We start from the raw sequence: 23,034 nt of genomic DNA on the forward strand, positions 1-23,034 counted from the left end.
CTGTGTAACTGGTTTGGTTTTGAAGGAAGAATAAATTCATAAAATGCAATGGTTTATAATTTTAATTGACAGATGTGCAGTTTATGATTTAAGCAATTATTTTGAATAAGGGATTGAATTGTGTTGTTTAAGGTGTCTGTTACTTGCCAACTTATAGCATTAATATTTGTCAGTTAATTATGAAATTCTCGATTGAATTTGAATTATAATTATAATTCTGATTTTGATTTCAATTGTTTAATGATATTGAATAATGTGTATATGTGGTAAAAAGGTGACGAGAATATTGTAAGATATTATCTAAAAAATGATGTAGGTAATTATTATTTTAAATTTTATTCATAGTAATTATTCACAAAGTTAAGTTTAATTCAATTAATTTTTTAACTATAATCTAAACATATTGTATTTACTGTTTTGGAAAGTGTGATTTTCCATTTACAAGTCTCCAAATATTATTGTAAAAATACCCTTTCAAGTTTATTGACATATGCCAAGGATCTGTCTCTTCTAAAATTAGATACAATTTTAAAAAAAAATTAAATTGAAACCGTTATACTTAATTATAATACGTGCTTAAATTAATTTGAACCATAAATTTAATATGAAACTGGGTCTTTGATTTTGAACTTGTTTGAATATAGTGCGAGCTTGGGAAAGGCCCAACTATGTACCATTCTTTAGGTCATTGACAGAGCCACAGATGACTAAATTGTTTTATGAACCCAAAAAGTAAAAGAAACTTCAGTACCATGAACAGTGAGAATAATATTTTTGTAATTGAGATGACAATTGTGCTGTGCTCATATTTACCATTTTACGAGGGGGGAAAACAAAAATCAAATTAACAAGCGCTAAAGCATTGGCTTTTCCTCGTAAGTTGGAATGGAATGCCACCAACTAAATGCTTAAAACTATACATCAGTGAAGAGCGATCACTACCGTTGGATTGGAAAAAGAATCTGGACCGTCCATGATAGTAGTTGGGACGTATCTATCTACCTTTGTACAGTGGGGTTGGTTGGGCTGAGTTGTTGGCGAATACTCCTCTGCGTTACCAAACAGCACAAGAATCCTGAAGCCGAAATCGTCAACTCTTTATTTCCCGCCAATTCCCTCACTCCGTTCCAATCCTTCAACGCCGTCGTTTTGGGCGAACACGAAGAAGACGACGACTCTCCCTCTCCCTCCCCCTCCTCCGTGCAAGATTCACTCCACACCACTTCCTCCTCCTTCGCCGTCTTTTTCCGCAGCTGCTGTATCTTCTCTCCCATGAGGTCGCGGTACCCGATCGCTGAGATCTTCTCCAGCGCCGGGAACCCGGACCCGTCCATCACCATGGCGCCGATGTTCATCACGCCGAGGAACCTCCCGGACGGCCGCCGGATCTGGAAGGCGCTTAAGCACGGCACCGCGAGGTCGGCGGAGGAGAGCATGTTGCTGATGAGGAACCTCACGGTGCCGACGAGGTGGTCGCGGAAGGTGCCGACGGCGTAGATGGCCACGCAGACGCCGGAGGTGTCGCTGGCGAGAAACTCCGGCGTGACCTTGAAGAGGAACTTGTCGTACCAGGTAGGGTTGTGGCCGCCGAGCTTGTCGACTCGCGTCCGGAGCTTGGTTGCGGGGTCGATCCACGTGACGGCGTAGGTTTGGAGGCTTCGCCGGGGAGACGAAGGCGGCTTCAGGCCTTGCGCGGAGATCAAGTTGATCTCCAGTACTTGCTGCGTCTTCGCCGGCGACGGCGACATTCCTCTCTCTCTCTCTCTCTTTCTTACCACACCATCTTTATTCTTTCTTCGGTCTGCGGCAAGATGAACGGCGAAGAAAGAATGAACGGTTGTGATTCCGGCGGAAGAAAGGTGTTGAGATGCGAGAGGGAAAGTTTCAGAGAAAACGAGTGTGGGGCCCGCGTTTATATTTGGGCTTTTTTCTTTTTTCTGTTTATGATTTAGTAAAGTTGGAGAAAAATGAAAGTATTAGCTGTAAATAACTACTGAACTGGGTTGTGGGGCCGTAAGTGAAAGCCACTTTCTTGGATAACTAACTACTTCAATTGGAACCCAAACAAATCCTTTTGGACTAGGGGTGGCACTGCCACTCAGTGTAATGCATGGGATAATTCTTTAGTTGGATGAAAATGGACCGATAAAAATAATTTATTAAAAAAGTATTTTACGAGATTAATTCATTCAATCTATTTAGAAAATAAAGTTTATCCTATCTATTCATGATTAATGGATAATTATCTAATTCATGAAAATAATATATTCAAAAAATTAATTAAATTTTATATATGAAATATTTTTTTATTCTCTCATAAAAGTCTTTGTTTGTCTTTAAAAATTAAACTACAAAATATCCTGTTATAAAATAGTTACACATAAGAAAAAAAAAAAGGAAAGAAAGATCAACTAATATTTTATTTTGATTTCTTTTTATTTTTTTTATTTTTTAGTATGCAAATCTTCCTACACAGGTAAGTAAGACTTAAATGTTAAAAGTTCATTTTTTATCATGATTGAAATGTACCTTGCGTATAAATTATCATATCCATCAAAAATATAAATCGAAGATTAAATAATTATAGAAAGTATAATGATGTAAAAAAGTGGAATATAGTATAGAGAAAGGAAAGATACACATCTATACATATTTATTAAAAAAGTAAAACTAATAAAAGTTATTAAAATAATAGTGATCATTATTTTATTTTGTGAAAGAAAATAATTATTCAATAGTGTCTATTAATATAAAAGATAGTATGTAATTACTAAAAGAATCTCAGATTATAATGATAAATAAGGATAAAAATAAAATATTTTAAATAAATATAGATGAAGAAGTTAAAGAATAAATGAGTTAAAAAAAGAAAAAAATAAAAAATGAGATAACATTTATATATAGTATGAATTATCGTGATAATGTATTTATTTTTATCTATTTTTTTTGGGTAAATGAAACTACTTTAAAGAACAAATATTATGAATTTAACAATAAGAATTATAATAATTATTAAATATAAATATCTTAAAAATACTTATTTTATAAGTTATAAAGAAAAAAATAATATACAAACCAATAACAATCATGTTGGTGCATATATACGAAATATTTAGTAGTTTATTATAAAGTTTTTTTTTAAAAAAAATCTTATAAATCTATTTTCATACAATATTTTAAAATTTGTAAAAAAAAAATTGTTTAAAATTTTATTTCAATGCACTTCCATTAACGTAACTCATACTTCGACAATATTATACTCATAATAATATCAATAATATAACTAAAGGTTAGTTTTTATTTTCAATTATTATGATTTTTGTTTTCTCTAGATTTGAACTTCGCTATTATATAAATAAATTTAATAAAAATTTAAATTTAAATTACTACAGTATTTCTTTTGCACTTCAAATAATTTCTTCCCAGGTTATAATATCAATTTTTCTCAATTAGTTGACGGTGTCCGGTTAGTCTTGAATGGATCACCATAATTTCTTGACAAGGAATGGTTTTCTCAAAATGATCCAAATCATCATCATCCAATTTTAAAGTTCTTTAATTTCACAATAACCAGTTTTTTTTTTAGCTTTTGTAATATAATGGTTTGGATTAGACTGAGGACAAAGTTAAAGTAAGTTGATTTTAAAGTTTTTCTATAGTCTTTTCACACATGTTTCAAATAATATATTTTTCCATAACTTTATACCAAATGCATGGGCCTCCTAACTTCCTAAGATAATCTCACGTATCATTATGGAGAAGCTTGGCAAATCATTGGTCACTTTTGCCATTATTTTTAAAACTATAGTTGATTGATTTCATGTCTATATTAGGTGATTTGTTGTATTATATTTATTACATAATACATTTATCTTGCATATAGTGTTTAAGGGACACTCGTAACAACAATATCCATCAAAACCAATTTTGAGCACAAAGGTTCATGCATTATGAAATGCAACAAAACAACCAATGAACTCAAAATTGACAAAGATAAGCCTTGGATCGACACTAGGCCTCTATGGATTTCCTGAAGCTAGCATAGTTCCACCACCAAGTAGAATGGAGTTGTTGATAGTGGAGCATCTACTTGCACTTTCACAAAATGGAAAGTGTATTTCATTTCAATTTCCATAAAATTGGTATTATTGATTTAAAGTCAGTAAAATTGATGGGATGTATTACAGATTTAACTCATGTACTAAAAATAATAAAAATACAAATAAATTATTATTTTAAAACAAAAATAAATATAAAAAATTTGAAAGTGTTGAATAACCTCATAATTTCATTTGAAATTCATAAATAATTTCACTAAATTTAGAAAAGGCTAAAATATATTTTTAGTCTCTATAAAATTAATGGTTTTGATTTTGGTCTCTCTATTTATTTTTATTTTTAATCCTTTTAAAATTTATAAACATTATTTTGGTTTTTGTGAAATAGGTAAATTTTAATTTTGATCCTTGTAAAATGTTTTTCTTTAATTTTCATTCCTTTAAAGTCTAAATTAACTATTTTTAATTTTTAATGATTATTTTAAGGTGAATAAATAATATTTATTTTAAGAATTTATAATTTTTTAAAAAAAATTAAATATCGATACAATACTAATAATAGTTGTAGATAACATTTAAGAAAATTACTTAACTTTTTAATAAATAAGAACTAATTAAAACATGATCGCATAAAAATAGGACTAAAAATAAAAATTTTAACTTTATAAAAATGAAAAACATTTTTTATAAAAATTAAAATCAAAATTTATTAATTTTATAAGGATTAAAAATACATTTAAACTTTAAAAAAATTACTAAAATTCTAACAACTAACATCGTATAGGATGAGTAATTTATTTGACGGTGCAAAGAGATCAGAGTAGTGGACAACCGATCGATATCCCTTATATGTAATTAATAAATGAGATAGATTAATCTTTATCCAATAAAAACTTATATATATATATATATATATATATATATATATATATATATATATATTAGTTTATCCAAATTATTGTTGTCTTATTTACAATAATGTTATGATAAAAAATAATTTAGATTAAAATAATAAAAGACTTTTGTTTTTATCATGATTTTTATCATGATAACAAGTCCATAATTTTAATCAAAGATTTTATTAAATTCAAAATAATAAAATGATTACATAACAGGATCTGAAATATACCTAATTATTCTTCAACAAATCAGCATCTAATCAACCTTATGACATGTAATAAGATAAATTACTCTCATAAATGTACAAATTAACAATATTTTTAAAATACAAAGCAAGTTACATTGGATTTTGTTGTTTTGAAACATGTGTATATAACATTATAACCTAATTTTAGGGTTGAGACACACTAAAATGCTGTGAGTTTAGAATGTTATTAGATTATTACAGCGGAGGTATTTCGTACATAAACACTAGCATTTGGTATAAGATTAAAATTTTTGATAAATGGATCAAGATATAATCAAAAGAAAAGTTATTAGAAAGAACAGATTCCACGTACGAAGAGCTAGGCAAATGGATATATCAAATGAAAGAGTTAGGCAAATGAATACTACTTTAACATGCTTTGCTCTTGATGTTTGTCTTCAGTCACGTCGTGTGGCACATACCGACACATTGATTGAGATAATTACGCTCAACTAACTGAGTTTTGTTTTTTTGTTTTAATTTATTTAAATGTAATGTTTATTAACATGTAGAAATAATATCAGTGTACACCCAGATCAACTTGCATGCAATTCTTTCAGTTTAATAGTAATTTGGAGTCTTGAATATTATACGTATAACGCAACTACACAATAAAAGATAATTGTAGTCTTTATAAAAAATTAACAATAAAACGACAATAAATTTTGAAAAAAGAAAGAAAGAAGAACTGCAGAGTCTGCAATCTGCATTGTGTAGTAAAACATTTTCTGAGGCTCTATAATTGGTCCCTAGCTAACTCGGTGAGTAAGAATCGAAGATAGAAATGGGCAATAACAAAACACAAAGCGTTTCAATTGTCTTTCTCTTGAGTTTCCTTGCATTGGTTTGTTGTAGCAATGCAGGAGACATGGTGGTATACTGGGGCCAGAACGAGAAGGAGGGATCACTGACGGAAACATGCGACTCTGGACTGTACAAAATAGTGAACATAGCCTTTCTGTCAGCATTTGGCAGCGGGCGCAAACCCCAAGTGAATCTAGCAGGTCACTGCGACCCCGCATCAAACGGTTGCAAAAGTTTGAGCAAAGAAATAAAAAGTTGCCAGAACAGAGGCATCAAGGTGCTGATCTCAATCGGAGGTGGCAACCCGGGTTACTCGTTGTCATCCGCAGGAAATGCAAGAACCGTAGCAGATTACATATGGAACAACTTCTTGGGAGGAAAAGCAGGGTCAAGGCCTCTGGGTGATGCAGTGTTGGATGGTGTGGATTTTGACATTGAAGTTGGTGGTGGCGAAGGGTTCTATGGTGTGCTTGCAAGGAGGCTCTCTGAGCATGGAAAAGGTGGCAGAAAAGTGTACTTAACAGCTGCACCTCAGTGTCCCTTCCCTGATGAGCATCTTAAAGGGGCATTGTCAACGGGGCTGTTTGACTATGTGTGGGTTCAGTTTTACAACAATGGACCGTGTCAGTTTGAGTCTAGTAACCCTGGCAAGTTCCAGAAATCGTGGAACAAGTGGGTGTCGTCCATTAAGGCTAGAAAGATTTATGTTGGAGTTCCTGCTTCTTCATCTGCAGCTGGTAGTGGGTTTGTGACAACGCAACAACTGAAAGCACAAGTGTTGCCATTTGTCAAAAAGTCTAGCAAGTATGGGGGAGTGATGCTGTGGGATAGAGCTGCTGATAAGCAAACTGGATATTCCACAAACATCAAGGCCAGTGTTTGAAGTTAATGCCTTCCCTTCTCTTGTGTTGTGGCTTTATTCTGTTAAATTCAGTTTCCTTGTAACTAGTTTGGTTTGGGGTACTCAAGCTAATGCTATATATAAAATGGCATTTCTCAGGAATTCTCTTTTTAATTTTTTTTAAGTTTAATTTTCATCTATGTAAAACTTCTTTAATGCTATATATATATATTCCCATCATACACTCATTTGCTTTTAGAAAAACCTACATTTCAATGTATTATGATTATTTAATATATATAAAAAACTCAAGTAAGAATATACAAAAAATCCTTGAGATAAAATATTGAAGTTTGAAATTCGAAACGAGAGAGTTTTACGGCTTATAATGAATTTATCCAGTTTTAAAAAGTTTGTCTTTAATTGAAGATATACATAATCTATAAAAAAATTATTATAGAATTTTTAATATCACCAATAATTAAATATATGAAAATAAAAAATATTTATTTACTATTTGAAAAAAACTTGATCAATTTAATTTGATACTTACTATTTTATTCCTGGTGCATAAGTTATTGTTATTACATATAAGCTTTTAGATATTCCAATTACTTAAAATAAGTATTAAATATATATTTTTAAAATAATGTAGATTTTATTTTTAATAAAAATATATTTTAATTTCATAACCACTTGATGAATAAGGAAAATAAATACTAATAAAAATTATCTATAATATAGATAAAAATCACTTAAATTTATTTATACCAAATTTTACAAATTGGTATAAATTTTCATGTTAAAAACATGATAAGAAATATTTATTACGAGCTCTAAAAAAAAGAAGAAATGTTTATTCTGAAGTAATTAATAATTACATTATATTACAACTATTAATACTCTTATAATTTATTTAATTAACGTATTTCTATTCATAGATGATTTTTTTATTATTAAAAGTATATTTGTATCTTCGATTATGATTTTTCTATTAAATTTAAAATATATAATTTAACATATTTTATATTTTTAGTTATATATTAAAACGGGTAGTGGGTTTGGACTCCTCTCTCTCTCTCGGCTGGGAGTATCGTTAGGGTTTTAGAACAACTCAGACACACGGGTACTGTTTCTGTTTCCCCCATTGCTCTACTTAATTTTTATTTTCGCACAATTTTCTTTCTCTTCCACATATTCAATTCAATCGTTCTTTGCCATTTACTTAGTGATATCAATTAGAAGCTTGATGTGGACATGGTTTAGTCTAATTAATCTCTAAATATCTCGGGGTTGCTAGTCTTGCACGAGTTCGGAACCTAACATTGACAAATCTAATTAAAGCTCGTGTGCGTGTGTTAAGGAACGTTAATGTTGAATTTTATTAATTTGGAGAATTATTATTTTTTGTGTAATCATGGATGATCTGTTATATTGTGTTTTATTTTTCTGCTTTAGAGGCAAGAATGGTGATGATAGGTGTGCCTTGAGCTGTTGGAACAGTGCACACGTTCTGTCTCATGTTGAATATGAAATGCTGATACATGTTAGATACCCACTACCTGAACTAATTGCTTTGATATATTTGTTAATATTCATCTGTGAAGTTTCTGAGGACTTTTATTTTTGGTGGTGTATAGTGATAATTTACATATTTATTGATAATTACTATGATGGTTGGAGCATAATTCTATTCCTATTAATTGTCATTTCTTTTTAGTAGTAAAAGTAGAACTTACACTTGTTATACCATGCCTGAGTGTTTTTTTCTTTTCTCTTTGCAATACCTGTTAATGGTAGATTGAGTCATGTTGTTATAATTGTTGTTACAAAATGCAAATTGAAGATTACTTAGCCTTGTAAGTAATCTGGAAACTGGAAAGCTATACTTTAATGAAAGTGTAGCAAGTTTGTCCTTATTTAATTTGTAGGCTCCGGTAAGTTTGAATTTTCTGCATGACACCAGCTAGGTTCCAATAGTTTTTTTTTTAATCTTTTTCTTTATCTTCTTTTTGGTTTACATATCCATCAAAATGAATATGCCAATCAGTCAAAAAAAAAAAAGAACCCCTTCAATGAACTTTGATAAACCATTACAAACTACTGAAGAAGCTTGTTCTGGCTAGGTTTTTGCATTATCTAGCTTTTTCTCTCCATCCACAATGGGTAAAGCTAAAAAAGGACCCAAATTTGCGGTAATGAAGAAGGTTGTCACTTCCAAAGCATTCAAAAGGTGATTTTTTTTCTTCCTTATATATCACTGTTATAGCATATACATTACTCCTCCATTATGCCTGCTTTTATCTACATTCTCATTGCCTGAATTTGTTTTAAATTCAGTTATAAAGAAGAGGTATTGAACCCAGAAAAGAAAAACCTTCTAAAGGAAAAGTTACCCAGAAACATGTAAGCTTTCATTCTCACTATTTTCTTTCCCTTCTGATTCCTCATTCCTTGTAAAACCGTGTCCTCTCTTCTTTTTACTCTCCCAGTTTTAACAAGCTTTGTTTTGATTATACAGTCCAAGTCATTCCTCAGCACTATTCTTTCAATACAATACCGCATTAGGACCCCCTTATCGTGTTTTGGTGGATACCAACTTCATCAATTTCTCCATCCAAAATAAAGTGAGTGTGCTTTGTTTTGCTTTAGTTTTATTTATTTTATAATGTATGTTGGGGTAGTATTTGTTCCCCTCTTGTAAATAAACAAATGAGCTACAATATCTGGTTCTACCTGCACAACTTTCCTTGGAGTAGATTGTTTGAGGGTATAATATATGATTCTAATAATGGTTTCCATATGATTCTTTTGAGCTTTTCTTCAAAGGATTGGGATGATAAATCTAGCATTCACTTTGATAGAGAATTAAATACTAAAGCATTTTAGTTTGTGATGGATCTAATTAAAGCTGTATGAGTTGCATCACTGTCTTATGAAGCTTCTTTGTTTGTGCCTCACAATTATTTGGCTTTGTTCATGTAGTTGGATCTGGAGAAAGGAATGATGGACTGCTTATATGCAAAATGTGAGTTTGGAGTAGCATACTTGTTTCAATTTATGAATTTCTTGTTTAAGTTTAGGTGAATGTTGAGGTTTGTATTAAGTTTTAGAGATTATGTTGTGATGGGTGGATGGCCTTTATCATGAGTAAGAAGTTGGTCTTTATATTTGAATCGAACATGCCGCATTTTTTTCTGACCTTTATTTGGATTTTCAGGCACCCCTTGTATCACAGACTGTGTGATGGCAGAACTTGAGAAATTAGGCCAAAAATATCGTGTAGCTCTAAGGTAGATTGTGTCTTGTGCCTTGATCATTATTGATTGATTTGTATTCTTATAGCTTGGGATGCATCTCTATAAAATCAAAATTATGTGTGCATACTGGGCTTGTCCATGCATCTGCAAGTGTTTTCACTATGTATGTGCTTTATTAATTGAATTGAAGGTTGGGTAATAATAAACAAATCCATTGAATATTTATCTGCTAAACTAAAACTCCTTATTTTCCAGAAGCTAAAAGAAATCATATATCTGACTTAAATTTCAAAATTTATCACATTATGTGTTTTTAATGAGACACATGGGAGCTCTAATGTGAGTGAATTAATTCACAAAGGGCAAAACATCTCTTTTTAAAGGTCAAGGTGACAAGGGTGTAAAACAAAACACTGGACTCCTTGAATTTATTTTTCCTCTGAAATATCACGTCCTTTTGTTACTATCTTCTTTTTTATGCTGCTATTGTTCATATTCCTCAAGTAAGCTATTGCTCAGTCTAGTTGAGAAAGGAATTTATAATGTTCTAGTTTCAGCTTCTGGGTGTATTAATTTAGCTCTTCTATGTATGACATTGACAGGATTGCCAAGGATCCTCGATTTGAGAGAATACTCTGTACTCATAAAGGAACATATGCTGATGACTGCCTTGTTGAGAGAGTTACTCAGGTGTGATTTTTTTAAGTATCTAATAGATGTTTAGAAGCATTTGGGAGCAATTTGATGATTAAGATGAATTCATGATTTTCAGACGGGATGAAAAATAACCTTTTCACGAATATTTTTTCCTGGTCATGTGCTAGTTATTTATTTTCTACTTTATGGGACTTTAGTATTTTAAATCTATTTGTTGTATATGGTTATCTAGATATGCAGACAAATTTCAAGTGCCACTTGTCTTGATATTGAATTCAAGTGCCACTTGTCGTATGAACCCTATTTTCCAAATTCTTGGCTTTTGCAATGTATATTCAATATTCACTTAAGTAAATAATTTTATTGCAAATATTCACTTTAGTTAACACCTTTATGCTGTTTATTTCATCGGTTTTTTTTTGTCCAATTTATTTACACAATTTTCTTGGAAGCAGCATAAGTGCTACATTGTTGCAACATGTGATCGGGATTTGAAGAGGAGGATCCGGAAGGTAAATTCATTAATCATTTATTTGCATTCATATTTTTGATATCGGTCCTGATGCATGACCCGTGAAGCATGAACTGGGTTTCTATATTGCAGATTCCCGGTGTGCCAATTATGTACATCACCAAGCACAAGTACTCGATTGAGCGATTGCCTGAAGCAACAATTGGTGGAGGTAGATACTCAGAATTATACAGTGTTTTTTATAGCCATAAGTCACTAACTCCAATTTGAGCTTAATTTAATGAACTAACCAACCTATAAAGTTCCTTTGATAAACAGAATAAGCAAAGATTCTTTAACTTTGGCTCATCTATACCCAAGCTGATTTATTTTAATGTATAACACGCATCACATGAGCTCGACTTTGCATTCCTCTCGAGTCCATGTGAAATCGGGTAATAGGAATGGTTTTTAGTGTATTGTCAATAGTTCTGGACTCTGTTCCTATAGTCGTAGAAGAAATTTACTAATCCTAAGTTGTCATATTTATTATAAAGCATAGTTCTGCTGATTTGAGCTAAATTTTGTAGTCGAGCTAAACAAACTGTTGCTCCATGCAACTTAGTTCAGTACATTGTCCCTCCCAAATAAAATGTAATTTTTTTAGTGGTTCATAATTGTCTCATCGGGTTGTCTTGAATGTAAATAAATTATTAATTATTAATCTGGCAACGCCAGACTGTTCTATGCTTGCTTTTTTATTTACCAGAGTCTATACATGTATGTCGATATAGTTCTGGCACAACTGATGCACTTGTGATTCTTAATGCAGCACCAAGAATATGATGCAGTAAAACTGATAAAGCAGCAAGTAGGAAAAATATTGATACTAATTGCTTGGTGGAGGAGCATGAAATCCTGTCCAAGTTCCATGCATGTTTGGTCCTTTTGTTGGCAGTGGATTGACCTCTTATGGAAGCTTTACATGAACGAGAAGCAACTCTTCAATTTTGATACATGAAATGTCCTTACTGTTACTGTAGCTGGAGATTTGGATTCCGTCAAATCTTGTTTTCCGCGTGTTGCGTTACTAATGTATCATGGTGAACCTTGGAGTGACTAAATTACGATGACATGTTCATAGTTCTAGCCACATAAATTACTAAATGATATATCTACATATTTATATATATGTTGGAAGAGAAAAAAAGTTTATTTTCCTTGAATTTTATTCGTATTGACTTCATCCTTCTTGTATGTTAGAAGACTGATTTGGAAATTGGAAAATTCATAGTCGCCGTTTTTCATTTTCTTCTTTTAGGGTCTATTTGTTAAGTTTGGTAAAATTAATATCCCAACTACAAAGTCTACATTTGAATGTGTCACAGTGGAAAGTATAAAATTTGCAAAACAGACAATATTTATAAAAAAAAATAAAGGTGTTTATATGTCTGTATATAAGGTCTCAAAACTATACATTTTATTGTGTTTTAATACATTTCATATCATTAGATGTAAATTATCCTTATCACCTCATTAACTTGTCGGCTCAAAACCTTGAGCAGTTAAACCGGTTGAACTCAAACCAGAAGTTTGTGTTTTACCATCCGTTTATTTTTATTTATTTATTTTTTAAAATTCTTTTAAGATTAACTGTAACATAAGAAAAATATATCAATTGTTTTGACATTGTTTCTTTTAGTAAAGTGCACAAGTTTGTATTTTTAATTAATATAAAATAAAACGATGAAAGAATTATATATGAACATAAAGCTTAAATAAAATTATACTTATAAATACATGCCCTGTCAACTAGCGTTTGTAGTCCAACGGTTAGGATAATTGCCTTCCAAGCAATAGACCCGGGTTCGACTCCCGGCAAACGCAATAATTTTACCTTACTATGTATATTTTTATTATCTCTATATAAATACATATCCCTTGCCATCAGCAGGCGTTTGTAGTCCAACGGTTAGGATAATTGCCTTCCAAGCAATAGACCCGGGTTCGACTCCCGGCAAACGCACTCTTTTACCTTACCCTTACCATTTAGATTTTTATTTCACATCCTAATTACCATGCAGAGTTAAGCGCTTTTATGGATGATCAACTAATAATTACTAACAAAGTGAACAAATAAAAATGGCATTGATTTTGGAAAATTTTACGGAGCATCACAAGACAACAAAGTCAAACCTTTTTCACAGTATCAATACAACAAGTATATATGGTGCAAAAAATTCTCCAACGATATCTATAGATCACACAATTCAGTGATTCACAAGTTTATATCTTGACTCTTGAGTAATGTAGCGCGCAGAAGATTGAGACCATCATCACTACGGGATACCGGCTACAACTATACACTGTCATTATTCAAAGATTAGAACTAGAAATATAAACTAATGTAATTCTGTTCATTAGTGAACGCAAGGTCAAAGAAAAGTGAATTAAGCATTTGGGTATGTCAAAGTTGTTTTTTAAACTCCTCTTTTTATCAAAAACAAAGTGACATCGATCCTCACATTGCTGAGGTTGCATTTGCCTTGAGAGGTATCATAAGACAGAACCGGCATTCACCAACTTAGTTGCCTTTTGCATGATAAAGAAACTAGATAGCACACTTTTACTGCGAGTGTGAACTTGGACAGCTCCACGTCCATTTCGATCGTCAAAGGACCCAAACGTTGTCAATGGTTTGGAACCTTTCAATGCATCCTGCAGACACAGAATCATCAGTAACTTCGCCAAACTTATGCCACAAAAGCACTAAAAAAAACTCGTCCTTTAATTCTGAGACTCTTAAGTTCATGCAAACTGGCTAGCTGGTATATATTCTCCATAATTTCACGTACCAGTTTGATAGAATCTCCAATGTTTGGTAGAAATTATTTATAATCTAACATAGATATGAAACTGTTTCAAGAAATTTCATGAGCATCATACAACTAAATTTCAATCTTATTAGTAACACAATGCAAAGACTAAATTGTCTTTGCATTTCTTGTCAAACTTAAAGTTTAATCTTTTAATTAGACATTGCCAATGCATCTTTTCCTCACTAGATGGAGGTCCCTTAACTGTCATCCTGTATGAGTTTGGCCTCACAACACAACCAACCACGCATCTATTATACTTCATTTGTTGATGATGCACTCTTGGTAATATATGTCAACATATTGGGAAAAACCCAAGTCCCACATCGACTAGAGATTAGGCAATTAAATAGTATATAAGTGAAAAACAACCTTCACTTTACAAGCCGGTTTTGTAGAGTTGAGTTAGACTTAAATCTACTATTCTAAGATGGTATCAGAGTTATCCTAGATTCTTAAAAGTGGGTCACCCACTATATATTGATACATGCACCATGGGCATGAGGGGGTGTATTCAAGTCTCGTCATTAAAAAAGGGTCACCTACCATTCATTGATACATGCACCATGGACATGAGGGGGTGTATTTCAAGTCCCGCCAATCCTAGATCATTGAAAAAGGGTCACCTACCATTTATCCACGTACCAAGCCCAATAGTGCTGGACGTGAGGGGGGTGTATTGAAAAAAACTCAAGTCCCACATCGACTAGAGATTAGACAATTAAATAGTATATAAGTGGAAAACAACCCTCACCTTACAAGCCGGTTTTGTAGGGTTTAGTTAAGCTTAAATCCACTATTCTAAGATGGTATCAGAGTTATCCTAGATTCTTAAAAATGGGTCACCCACTATTCATTGATATATGCACCATGGGCATGAGGGGGTGTATTCAAGTCCCTTTATTAAAAAAGGGTCACCTACCATTCATTGATACATGCACCATGGACATGAGGGAGTGTATTTCAAGTCCCGCCAATCCTAGATCATTGAAAAAGGGCCACCTACCATTTGTCCACGTACCTAGCCCAATAGTGCTGGACGTGAGGGGGGTGTATTAGAGGGTGTATTAGAAAAAACCCAAGTCCCATATCGACTGGAGATTAGGCAATTAAATAGTATATAAGTGGAAAACAACCCTCACCTTACAAGCCGGTTTTGTAGGGTTTAATTAAGCTTAAATCCACTATTCTATGACAACATGATGCATGCAATGGAACGTGAATGGTAATCTATAATTATTTTTTGAAAAGTATTAAGTGATTGAGTTACTGGTGCAACGAACTCCAAAGAGTTGCTAGTTTCTAAATTATCGACTTAAGCAGTCAAATACCCCTTTATCCCTTTTTCATTCATACATGCACCATGGGCATGAGGAGGTGTATTCAAGTCCCGTCATTAAAAAAGGGCCACCTACCATTCATTGATACATGCACCATGGGCATGAGGGGGTGTATTTCAAGTCCCGCCAATTCTAGATTATTGAAAAAGGGCCACCTACCATTTATCCACGTACCAAGCCCAATAGTGCTGGACGTGAGGAGGGTGTATTGGAAAAAACTCAAGTCCCACATCAACTAGAGATTAGGCAATTAAATAGTATATAAGTGGAAAACAACCCTCACCTTACAAGCCGGTTTTGTAGGGTTTAGTTAAGCTTAAATCCACTATTCTATGACAACATGATGCATGCAATGGAATGTGAATGGTAATCTATAATTATTTTTTGAAAAGTATTAAGTGATTGAGTTACTGGTGCAACGAACTCCAAAGAGTTGCTAGTTTCTAAATTATCAACTTAAGCAGTCAAATACCCCTTTATCCCTATTAGACATAGATTATCTTATCCTAGAAAGGAACTTCTCTCTGAAATACTACCCCTAATAGATTCTGTCAAAGATCTTGCGTAGCAATGTTAAGCAAAAATTCATAGTTTTTCAAACACAAGGATACAAATAGCAACAAATAGATCACATTTGACTATTCTATCAAGCATGCCACCCGTAGGTATTTGAACCTCCTGATTAAAGCAACATTACCCTGCCTGTGACACCCAAAGTTTGGGTAGCTGCACTAGAAGTAGGAACTCCATTTGTTAAGTGAAGTTGTGCTGATGAGGGTTTCATCCACATCCTCTCTTCACTATCTACAAGCATGAAACTAGAAATTGTAAGGGCTATTGTTTATACAGGAAGAATATAACCATTGGTTGCCCAATTGAACTGAAGTATATAATACAAGGGATACAGTTATTCAGCATACCTAAAAGGTGGAAAACTCCAGAGGTCTTGGCAGAAAATTTTGAGCCCTTGGTGCTGCAAAAGTGGATTTAAAATATTTAAAAAGCACTCAGCATCTTGACTACAATAATGCCATCAATGAAGTGCATATCAAATAAATCAACAGGCAAACACAGCAGCAAAATATAAACTTACTATTTTGAAGCGCGTGAACTCTGTTTTTTTAAGGTAGACTTAGTTTCTGAAGCTAAATGCCATGAAAGAGTTTTTGAAATAGGGGTACCTAGATACAGTATACACATTCAGTTAAATAATATGATGTTCACTAGTTGCCACCAAACCAAAAGAAAAGGGAAAAGGGAAAAGGGAAAAGGGAGAGGGGTGCGGGGAGAACACACGTCAAAACTAAAAACTTCAGAAGGGACAATTTTACAACAACAGACCTGAAGAATGATGAGTTCTGGTTTGAAATGGATTTTGTCTTGCATCAATCTTTCTGTGTGGGCTGAAATGGACCTTTTTATTGACGGAATCTAGCTTGCATTGTTAACAGAAACAAAGAGAACCATAAGAAACCCTAAATCTATAGATTTGTAGAGTCAATAATTAATTCTAGAAGAAAATTAGAAGTACAGATAGCCCTACTTGGCAAAATGTAGTGCTTATGATGTCTAGGAATGAAAGCCAACAACTGCTGTTGTCGAAGACCTTCTTTATCGTTGTAAATATGGCATGTAAGAAGTTTCTGCATGTAAGCAAACTATCTCAGTTCAACTCCAAATGGAATTTATATATTTCAATAAGATCTCGTGAGAATATTTGTAATTACCTGATTCAGAGTTGAGACCTTCAAGTCCATGGTTGAGACATTAAATGTTTGCTGCTCAAGAAGGTCACTTAACTTGTAAGCCACAGTTCCCATATGATCAACAGCATTAACAAGGGCTCTTACTGCATAATCTTTAAGGTTGTCAAGTACCCTGACGCATAAAGAAAGTAAAACTTAGGAGAAATCCATGCAGTTCAAATACAGAAGAATTATCGGCTGTCACAAAAATATCTAGGTTACATTGACAACCTGGTAAAGAACTAACTAGCACTTAGAAGAGCACTCCAGCCAAATCACCAGTTTTTAAAGGAAGGAGGTAAAGTTTCCTTATAGAACAGCAAACTAAAATACTCATTAACACACAAGTATCCTTACATTTGTTTTTGATCACTTTGTAGATAAGATTTCTCACAGTACTCTGCAGCAGAATAGAGTTGAGGCCTCAGGTTCTTAAGTTCCTGATATGAATTGTATCTCAAATTGTTATGAATTTGAACAAGACAGAAACAATAGCAACAGACATGAAAATATAGTTTTGAATCGCATTTGTGATAGAAATAAAAAGGAGAAAGATCTGAAGACCTGCAAGGCGAAGATGAAGCTCTTGCTGTGCTCCATGGAAACCTCGTCGAATGTCATGGCGCGATATTCCATAAAAAAAAAACTAGAACATTAATGTTAGCTATTTGTTTGGTTTGGTGGGAAAAGCAACACAGGTAGATCAAATTGAAGAACTGAAAGAGAGAGTCACAAGGAAGAAAGACAACACAGTCAAATTCCAAACACTCCTTTCATTACAACCGAAAATCACCCAACACAATTAATTAATTAAGAATTATTATGTCCTCTGTTGTAATTTGCAAACTCGTAACGGAACGGCAATTTAAATTCTAAAGACATTCATACCTTTTGCTTTGTTATTCTAATTTTAAAACAATAATTCTTTTTGTAGAAATAAAACAGTAGTGTTAGAGTTTAACTTCTATGTCATGTAGTGTACCCTCTCAACCAGAAGTTATAGTTTTATGACTTTAAATATACTTTATTTTTTCTAAAAAAAATCTCTTATTTCTTTTCTTAATATATCATGTAGCATAAGGTGTTTGAGTATTATTTTCCTTTTACAACTGCACCGCCTATTTTTTTAGAAACTAGAATAATTTAAAAAATAAAAAATGAACAAGTTCCAATTCATTATTGTTTTACTTTACTGCTGATCTCAAAAGTACTTTATTTACCTTCTTAAAAATAATATTCATTTTGTCGAATAAAGTTGAGAATTATAATAGTTAACTTTTACTTAATAACTAAAATTATGTTTAAACATATGATCTCAACTTTTAATTAACTATTATAATCTCAAACAATTTTCATTCGTTAAACAAGCTAAGTATTTTTAAAACGGGTATAAAAATATAGAAAATGAAAGAAAAAGGAAAGTAAGGGAATATGCTTTCAACTAAACCCAAGGCACCCAAAGATTCTAATCTTTCCGAAAGGATTATTCTTCTGTCCAAGTTTTTATCTCCATCCTCTTTCTTTCTTCGTTTTTTCTCTATCAAGCTTTTATTTGAGGAAAATAGTAGAAGGAAGGAGAGGCCCAAAAAGTAGAAAGAAAGAAAATCCAACCAATCACAGACTTTTCCAACTCAATAACTCCATAAATCTAATCTTATTTTCATTCCCCTCCTTTATTTTTTTCTTGCAAAAATGGCATTTTGTTCTTTCATTTTCATCCAAAAATTGTGACTCATAACCATGGCCCTTCTAATCCATTCCCAGGAATTTGTCCCCAAAATTGTGCAGAACCATAACCCTAACCCTAAACCCAGGAAGCTACACAACTTTGAACCCTTCCCAAAGGGCAAGGCAATTGGGTTAAAAGTGAGTTGCAAAGTTAAGGATAGTGGGGTTTTGGGTTTGGATCAGAATTCAAGTAGGTACGATCAGTTTTCAGCTGCAGTGAAGCGAGGGAGCAAAGAAGAAGAAGAAAAGCAAAAATATTACGTGAATTTGGGGTATGCTATTCGCTCTCTAAGAGAGGACTTCCCTGCTCTCTTCCACAGAGAACCCTCCTTCGAAATATACAGGTTCCCATAAATTACTTCATTTTAAATGTTTACATGTGTAATAAATTAAACTATGGTGCTTATTTTATATCTCTCAAGTTCAACTAGAGAAATCAAACACCTTGTTCTTGTTTTCTTTGGAATTAGAGGTTCTATGAGCATATGAAATTCAATTTTGCTGTGACTAGAAACGATATATGGTTGTTGCAGGGATGATGTTGTATTCAAAGATCCTTTGAATACGTTGGTTGGCATTGAGAATTACAAGTCAATCTTCTGGGGTTTACGATTCTATGGCAGAATATTTTTCAAGGCTTTGTGGATTGACATGACCAGCGTGTGGCAGCCTGTTGAGAACGTCATCATGGTTCGCTGGACTGTTCATGGAATTCCACGAATTCCGTGGGAGAGTCGTGGCAGGTTTGATGGAACCTCCCAGTATAAACTCGACAAGAATGGCAAGATTTTTGAACATCGGGTTGACAATGTTGCAATGGATGCACATCCCAAATTTAAAGTGCTACGTGTCGAAGATTTTATTCACTATATTGGCTGCCCCTCTACTCCAAGACCGACTTATTTTGAAACATTAAACAGAACTTGATGTTCTTGCAAACAGTTTTGCAAGTAACTATATAAAGCTGTTGAATTTTGTCCCAGTTGCCCATCTATGGATGGATGTTGTAATTAGTTGAGCTTGAAAAGTCGTCTATACTGTATAATAAGATAAGATTGCAAGTTCATACATATATATCATCACTCACATGATATTACAACATACAATAAACATTAAAAAAGAACACGACATTTATATAATTAGGAAAAGGAGTTAAATCCCAGTTTGGGGATTCCTAGGTACCACCACAACGGGACTTCTAACAACATGCCTTCCCTTTTCTTCAACCCATTCGAGTGCACCAAAAGCCACAACATGTTGTTCCTTTTCCATTTGAGATTTGAGCGTCAATGTGAATTTCCGTTTCTCATGTTTTTCCTTGAAGACGAGCCTATTGGGAGACACGGTGATGGCAGTGGCATTGGGTGAGCTCACACGTGCCGTGTAAGAAGCTGGACCATCTCCCACGTAAGTCACAATTCTCCGGAATTTTGTCTCGTTAGCATAGGAAGCCACAAAAGAAGGGTAATTGAGGTCATAAGATGGCCTCGTGCAATTATATTTCTTTGATCTAGTAATGGCCAAGATTTGGGCCTGGCTGAAATTCATCGCACAGAGGAGGTTAACATAGTCTTGAGGGGTGGCATCATAAACCAAACCTGGGTCAAGGGCCCGGTTAGGGTCAATCAGGCCAGCCCCCATGGCTAGAGGAGAAGCCCGTCGAGGATACTCTCCGTTCTCCTCAATGGGCTTTCCGGTGTTATCCATTGGGCTGGCCGTGGTTGTCAACGCGGACCTAATAGCCGAAGCACTCCATTCAGGGTGTGCATTTTTCAAAAGAGCCGCTACACCCGAAGCATGAGGGCACGCCATGGACGTTCCTGACAACAAATTGTATTCATTATTCAACAACACGTTTGGGCCTATTTGGGCCGCGGCCAAATCCGGAACCCAAGCCGCCAAAATTGACGACCCAGGTGCCACCACGTCGGGCTTCAAAACCCACGGACACCCCCAAGACGGGCCTCTAGAACTATACGTAGCCACCGTGGGGGCCCGCTTCGTTCCAACGTAGGTCTCTTGAAACCTGATAGTAGCAGAAGCGCGTGGCTCGCCACGCGCATATTTGATCACAGTTTCCCCATCCCGAGGAGTAATGACAACCCCGGGAGACGTCATTTTTCCCATTTCAAACACTCTGGGATCACTTGATATAAACACAGCTCCATACACTTGAGACGACGACACGTGTTCAATCTGTTGGAAAACATCCACAACGCCAACGGGATCGCATACCACGATGCTGCCACGTGCCACACGCGACAACAGTTGAGAAGAGTCGCACGCCGAAACGTTGTTAAGGTAAACCAGAGGAAGGTCTCTACTGGTGGCACTCGCTGGGAAGAGAGTCCACCCCGAAAACCTTTTCCCGTTACCCAGAATTAACGTGCCGCCAAACCAACGCTCTGTGTTGGTGGCTCCAACCGTTAAAACCCACGGAATCCCGTTATGCAAGGTGCCGAGAAACGGACCCGCGTTTCCAGCTGAAGATGAAACCACCACGCCCTTCTCCAAAGCAGAGAAAGCGGCTATCGCTACAGGATCCTCGTACAACGGCACCGCATCGAAACCCATTGAGATTGAAATCACGTCCACTCCGTCGGATATTGCTTGGTCCAAACCTGCCAGAATGTCGGAGGAGTACACGCCTTGGGCCCACGCAACCTTGTACATGGCAATTTTAGCACGTGGCGCAATTCCTCTTGCGGTGCCCTTGGCGTAACCGAAATACGACGCCGCTTTTACGTAGTTGCCAGCCACCGTGGACGAGGTGTGTGTCCCGTGTCCCACACTGTCTCTAACGGAGTTAGCGCCAATTTCAGCGCCGTGCACTGCGACAACACCTTGGTTGAAGTACCTTGCGCCTATGAGTTTGGAGTTGCATAGAGAGGGGTCAAAGTGTTGACCACCCTCGCATTTTCCCTTCCACGTTGGAGGAGTCTGAGCTACCATGCCATGGTCGTTGAAGCTGTCGCTCTCGGGCCAGATTCCTGAATCGATGACGCCAACGACGACGTTTTCGCCGTAGTTGGAAGCGGGCCAGAGGCCGTGGGAGTGGTTGAGAGAGATGAAGGAGTAGGATTGGGTGGTGTCAAGCTTTGTTGTTCTGTCTCTGTATGCTGAGATGAAACCTGGGGTTCGCTTTAAAGTCTCCAATTCGTGTGGTGACAAGGTGACACTGAAGCCGTGAAGTGCGTTCTCGTAGGAGTACAAAATGGAGGGGTTTAGGTTAATGTTGTCGTGTGGAGGAGTAGTGGAGTCGAGGGAGGAGACGGTGGATGAATACCAGTGATGTTGGGAAGTGAAAACTTTGGGCATGTCAGACTTGTCCATGTGAACTATATACGTGGCTCTCTCTACTACTGCACCAGCCTTTGAATTGCATAGGCATAACAAAGAAATGATTGAGAAACAAAATAAGATCATGCTCTTCATTGTCTTGGACATGCACGTGAATGATGTTTTGCACCAACACAAATTTGTTGTAAGTTGCCACTTTCTTTCCATTTCAATCACTGATCCTTCATTCTTTTTGCCCCCATCCATAATTTCCGTCTACCTTTTTTATTTCATCGATCAATGACAAGAATGTTTGTGTTTGATTCGTGAAATTAAAAAAGGATAAATGGCATTACTTATTTATTTCCGTATGGTAGCTGCATGGTCATTGGTAAAAACTAGGAGGTACGAACAGTTTTCACGGAACAAAAAGGCGCATCAATGATTAAACCAAAGGCCGGCTTCAGTTAATTAATAATGAGCAGTGTCATGTGTTGCTCCGTATGAACCAGAAGCTCAGTGCAGCTTTGCAAAATAAGTCATGCACTGCTTTTATGTTGTAATTTTACTTATTCTAAAGGTCAGAAGACTAATTTATTAATTATTATGTAATTTCGACTTATTCTAAGCATGGAATGTCACTGTTGTGATCATGTGCCTATTAATTAGTAATTATAATTATATATTCCATTCTGTTGTGTTGAGTTACTTCTTATGGATTCACTTGACTTTCAAAACTGACCCCCGAACAAACACAGAAGAAAGTCTGACGGGTAATAATTATTGCTACCAAAGCAGAAGCACTTCAATGCATAAAAGCTTGAAATACGGAAACCTGCATTAGGTTC

At 34.8% G+C, this 23,034-nt stretch overlaps 6 protein-coding genes and 2 non-coding genes across 9 annotated transcripts; 5 read left to right on the top strand and 3 right to left on the bottom strand.

Annotated features, from left to right (window-relative positions):
• Positions 1–766: 766 nt before the first annotated feature.
• Positions 767–2,156, bottom strand: LOC109797678 (Calcium-dependent lipid-binding (CaLB domain) family protein). The gene has a single exon (XM_020357786.3). The coding sequence runs from the start codon at positions 1,746–1,748 to the stop codon at positions 999–1,001; it is 750 nt and encodes a 249-aa protein (XP_020213375.1). The 5' UTR covers positions 1,749–2,156; the 3' UTR covers positions 767–998.
• Positions 2,157–5,554: 3,398 nt separating this feature from the next.
• On the top strand, positions 5,555–7,081 carry LOC109798169 (basic endochitinase). Its single transcript, XM_020358415.3, has one exon. It carries the CDS (start codon positions 5,990–5,992, stop codon positions 6,890–6,892), a length of 903 nt encoding a protein of 300 aa, XP_020214004.1. The 5' UTR covers positions 5,555–5,989; the 3' UTR covers positions 6,893–7,081.
• A 795-nt stretch (positions 7,082–7,876) lies between these two features.
• Positions 7,877–12,444, top strand: LOC109798182 (uncharacterized). Of its 2 annotated transcripts, none has more exons than XM_020358436.2 (10): positions 7,877–7,976; positions 8,977–9,083; positions 9,191–9,256; positions 9,372–9,477; positions 9,836–9,878; positions 10,071–10,143; positions 10,713–10,800; positions 11,223–11,279; positions 11,372–11,450; positions 12,051–12,444. In XM_020358436.2, exons 2-10 carry the CDS (start codon positions 9,013–9,015, stop codon positions 12,062–12,064), a joined length of 597 nt encoding a protein of 198 aa, XP_020214025.2. In that variant the 5' UTR covers positions 7,877–7,976; positions 8,977–9,012; the 3' UTR covers positions 12,065–12,444. The 2 variants fall into 2 exon arrangements, with proteins under 2 accessions (XP_020214025.2, XP_082915304.1); XM_083059178.1 differs by lacking the exon at positions 7,877–7,976 and adding an exon at positions 8,326–8,396.
• A 589-nt stretch (positions 12,445–13,033) lies between these two features.
• Positions 13,034–13,105, top strand: TRNAG-UCC (transfer RNA glycine (anticodon UCC)). Its single transcript has one exon. It is a non-coding gene; the product is annotated as a tRNA-Gly (tRNA).
• A 67-nt stretch (positions 13,106–13,172) lies between these two features.
• On the top strand, positions 13,173–13,244 carry TRNAG-UCC (transfer RNA glycine (anticodon UCC)). The gene has a single exon. It is a non-coding gene; the product is annotated as a tRNA-Gly (tRNA).
• A 103-nt stretch (positions 13,245–13,347) lies between these two features.
• Positions 13,348–18,450, bottom strand: LOC109797899 (protein ABIL1). Its single transcript, XM_020358059.3, has 9 exons — positions 17,744–18,450; positions 17,537–17,619; positions 17,162–17,312; positions 16,978–17,077; positions 16,776–16,865; positions 16,528–16,615; positions 16,355–16,407; positions 16,132–16,238; positions 13,348–13,936 (listed from the first exon to the last, which is right to left on the bottom strand). The coding sequence occupies exons 1-9, from the start codon at positions 17,813–17,815 to the stop codon at positions 13,775–13,777; spliced, it is 906 nt and encodes a 301-aa protein (XP_020213648.1). The 5' UTR covers positions 17,816–18,450; the 3' UTR covers positions 13,348–13,774.
• Positions 18,451–18,645: 195 nt separating this feature from the next.
• LOC109796641 (uncharacterized) lies at positions 18,646–19,979 on the top strand. Its single transcript, XM_020356364.3, has 2 exons — positions 18,646–19,251; positions 19,441–19,979. The coding sequence occupies exons 1-2, from the start codon at positions 18,920–18,922 to the stop codon at positions 19,832–19,834; spliced, it is 726 nt and encodes a 241-aa protein (XP_020211953.1). The 5' UTR covers positions 18,646–18,919; the 3' UTR covers positions 19,835–19,979.
• LOC109796640 (subtilisin-like protease SBT3) lies at positions 19,922–22,921 on the bottom strand. The gene has a single exon (XM_020356363.3). It carries the CDS (start codon positions 22,451–22,453, stop codon positions 20,060–20,062), a length of 2,394 nt encoding a protein of 797 aa, XP_020211952.1. The 5' UTR covers positions 22,454–22,921; the 3' UTR covers positions 19,922–20,059.
• Positions 22,922–23,034: the final 113 nt, after the last annotated feature.

Source organism: Cajanus cajan, chromosome 6 (assembly GCF_000230855.2).
Source record: "Cajanus cajan strain Asha chromosome 6, NIPB_CcT2T_4, whole genome shotgun sequence".
Classification (NCBI taxonomy): domain Eukaryota; kingdom Viridiplantae; phylum Streptophyta; class Magnoliopsida; order Fabales; family Fabaceae; genus Cajanus; species Cajanus cajan.

Excerpts from the sequence above, each read along its gene's own strand:
- LOC109798182 (XM_083059178.1), top strand. Across the intron at positions 9,257-9,371 it reads GAAAAGTTACCCAGAAACAT|TCCAAGTCATTCCTCAGCAC; the intron begins GTAAGCTTTCAT and ends TTGATTATACAG. Across the intron at positions 10,144-10,712 it reads AAATATCGTGTAGCTCTAAG|GATTGCCAAGGATCCTCGAT; the intron begins GTAGATTGTGTC and ends TGACATTGACAG.
- LOC109797678 (XM_020357786.3), bottom strand. The coding sequence starts at position 1,748 with ATGTCGCCGTCGCCGGCGAAGACGCAGCAAGTACTGGAGATCAACTTG.
- LOC109797899 (XM_020358059.3), bottom strand. The coding sequence starts at position 17,815 with ATGGAATATCGCGCCATGACATTCGACGAGGTTTCCATGGAGCACAGC. Across the intron at positions 17,620-17,743 it reads GCTTCATCTTCGCCTTGCAG|GAACTTAAGAACCTGAGGCC; the intron begins GTCTTCAGATCT and ends AATTCATATCAG. Across the intron at positions 16,866-16,977 it reads TAAGCACTACATTTTGCCAA|ATTCCGTCAATAAAAAGGTC; the intron begins GTAGGGCTATCT and ends AATGCAAGCTAG.
- LOC109796641 (XM_020356364.3), top strand. The coding sequence starts at position 18,920 with ATGGCCCTTCTAATCCATTCCCAGGAATTTGTCCCCAAAATTGTGCAG. Across the intron at positions 19,252-19,440 it reads CCCTCCTTCGAAATATACAG|GGATGATGTTGTATTCAAAG; the intron begins GTTCCCATAAAT and ends TGGTTGTTGCAG.
- LOC109796640 (XM_020356363.3), bottom strand. The coding sequence starts at position 22,453 with ATGGATGGGGGCAAAAAGAATGAAGGATCAGTGATTGAAATGGAAAGA.
- LOC109798169 (XM_020358415.3), top strand. The coding sequence starts at position 5,990 with ATGGGCAATAACAAAACACAAAGCGTTTCAATTGTCTTTCTCTTGAGT.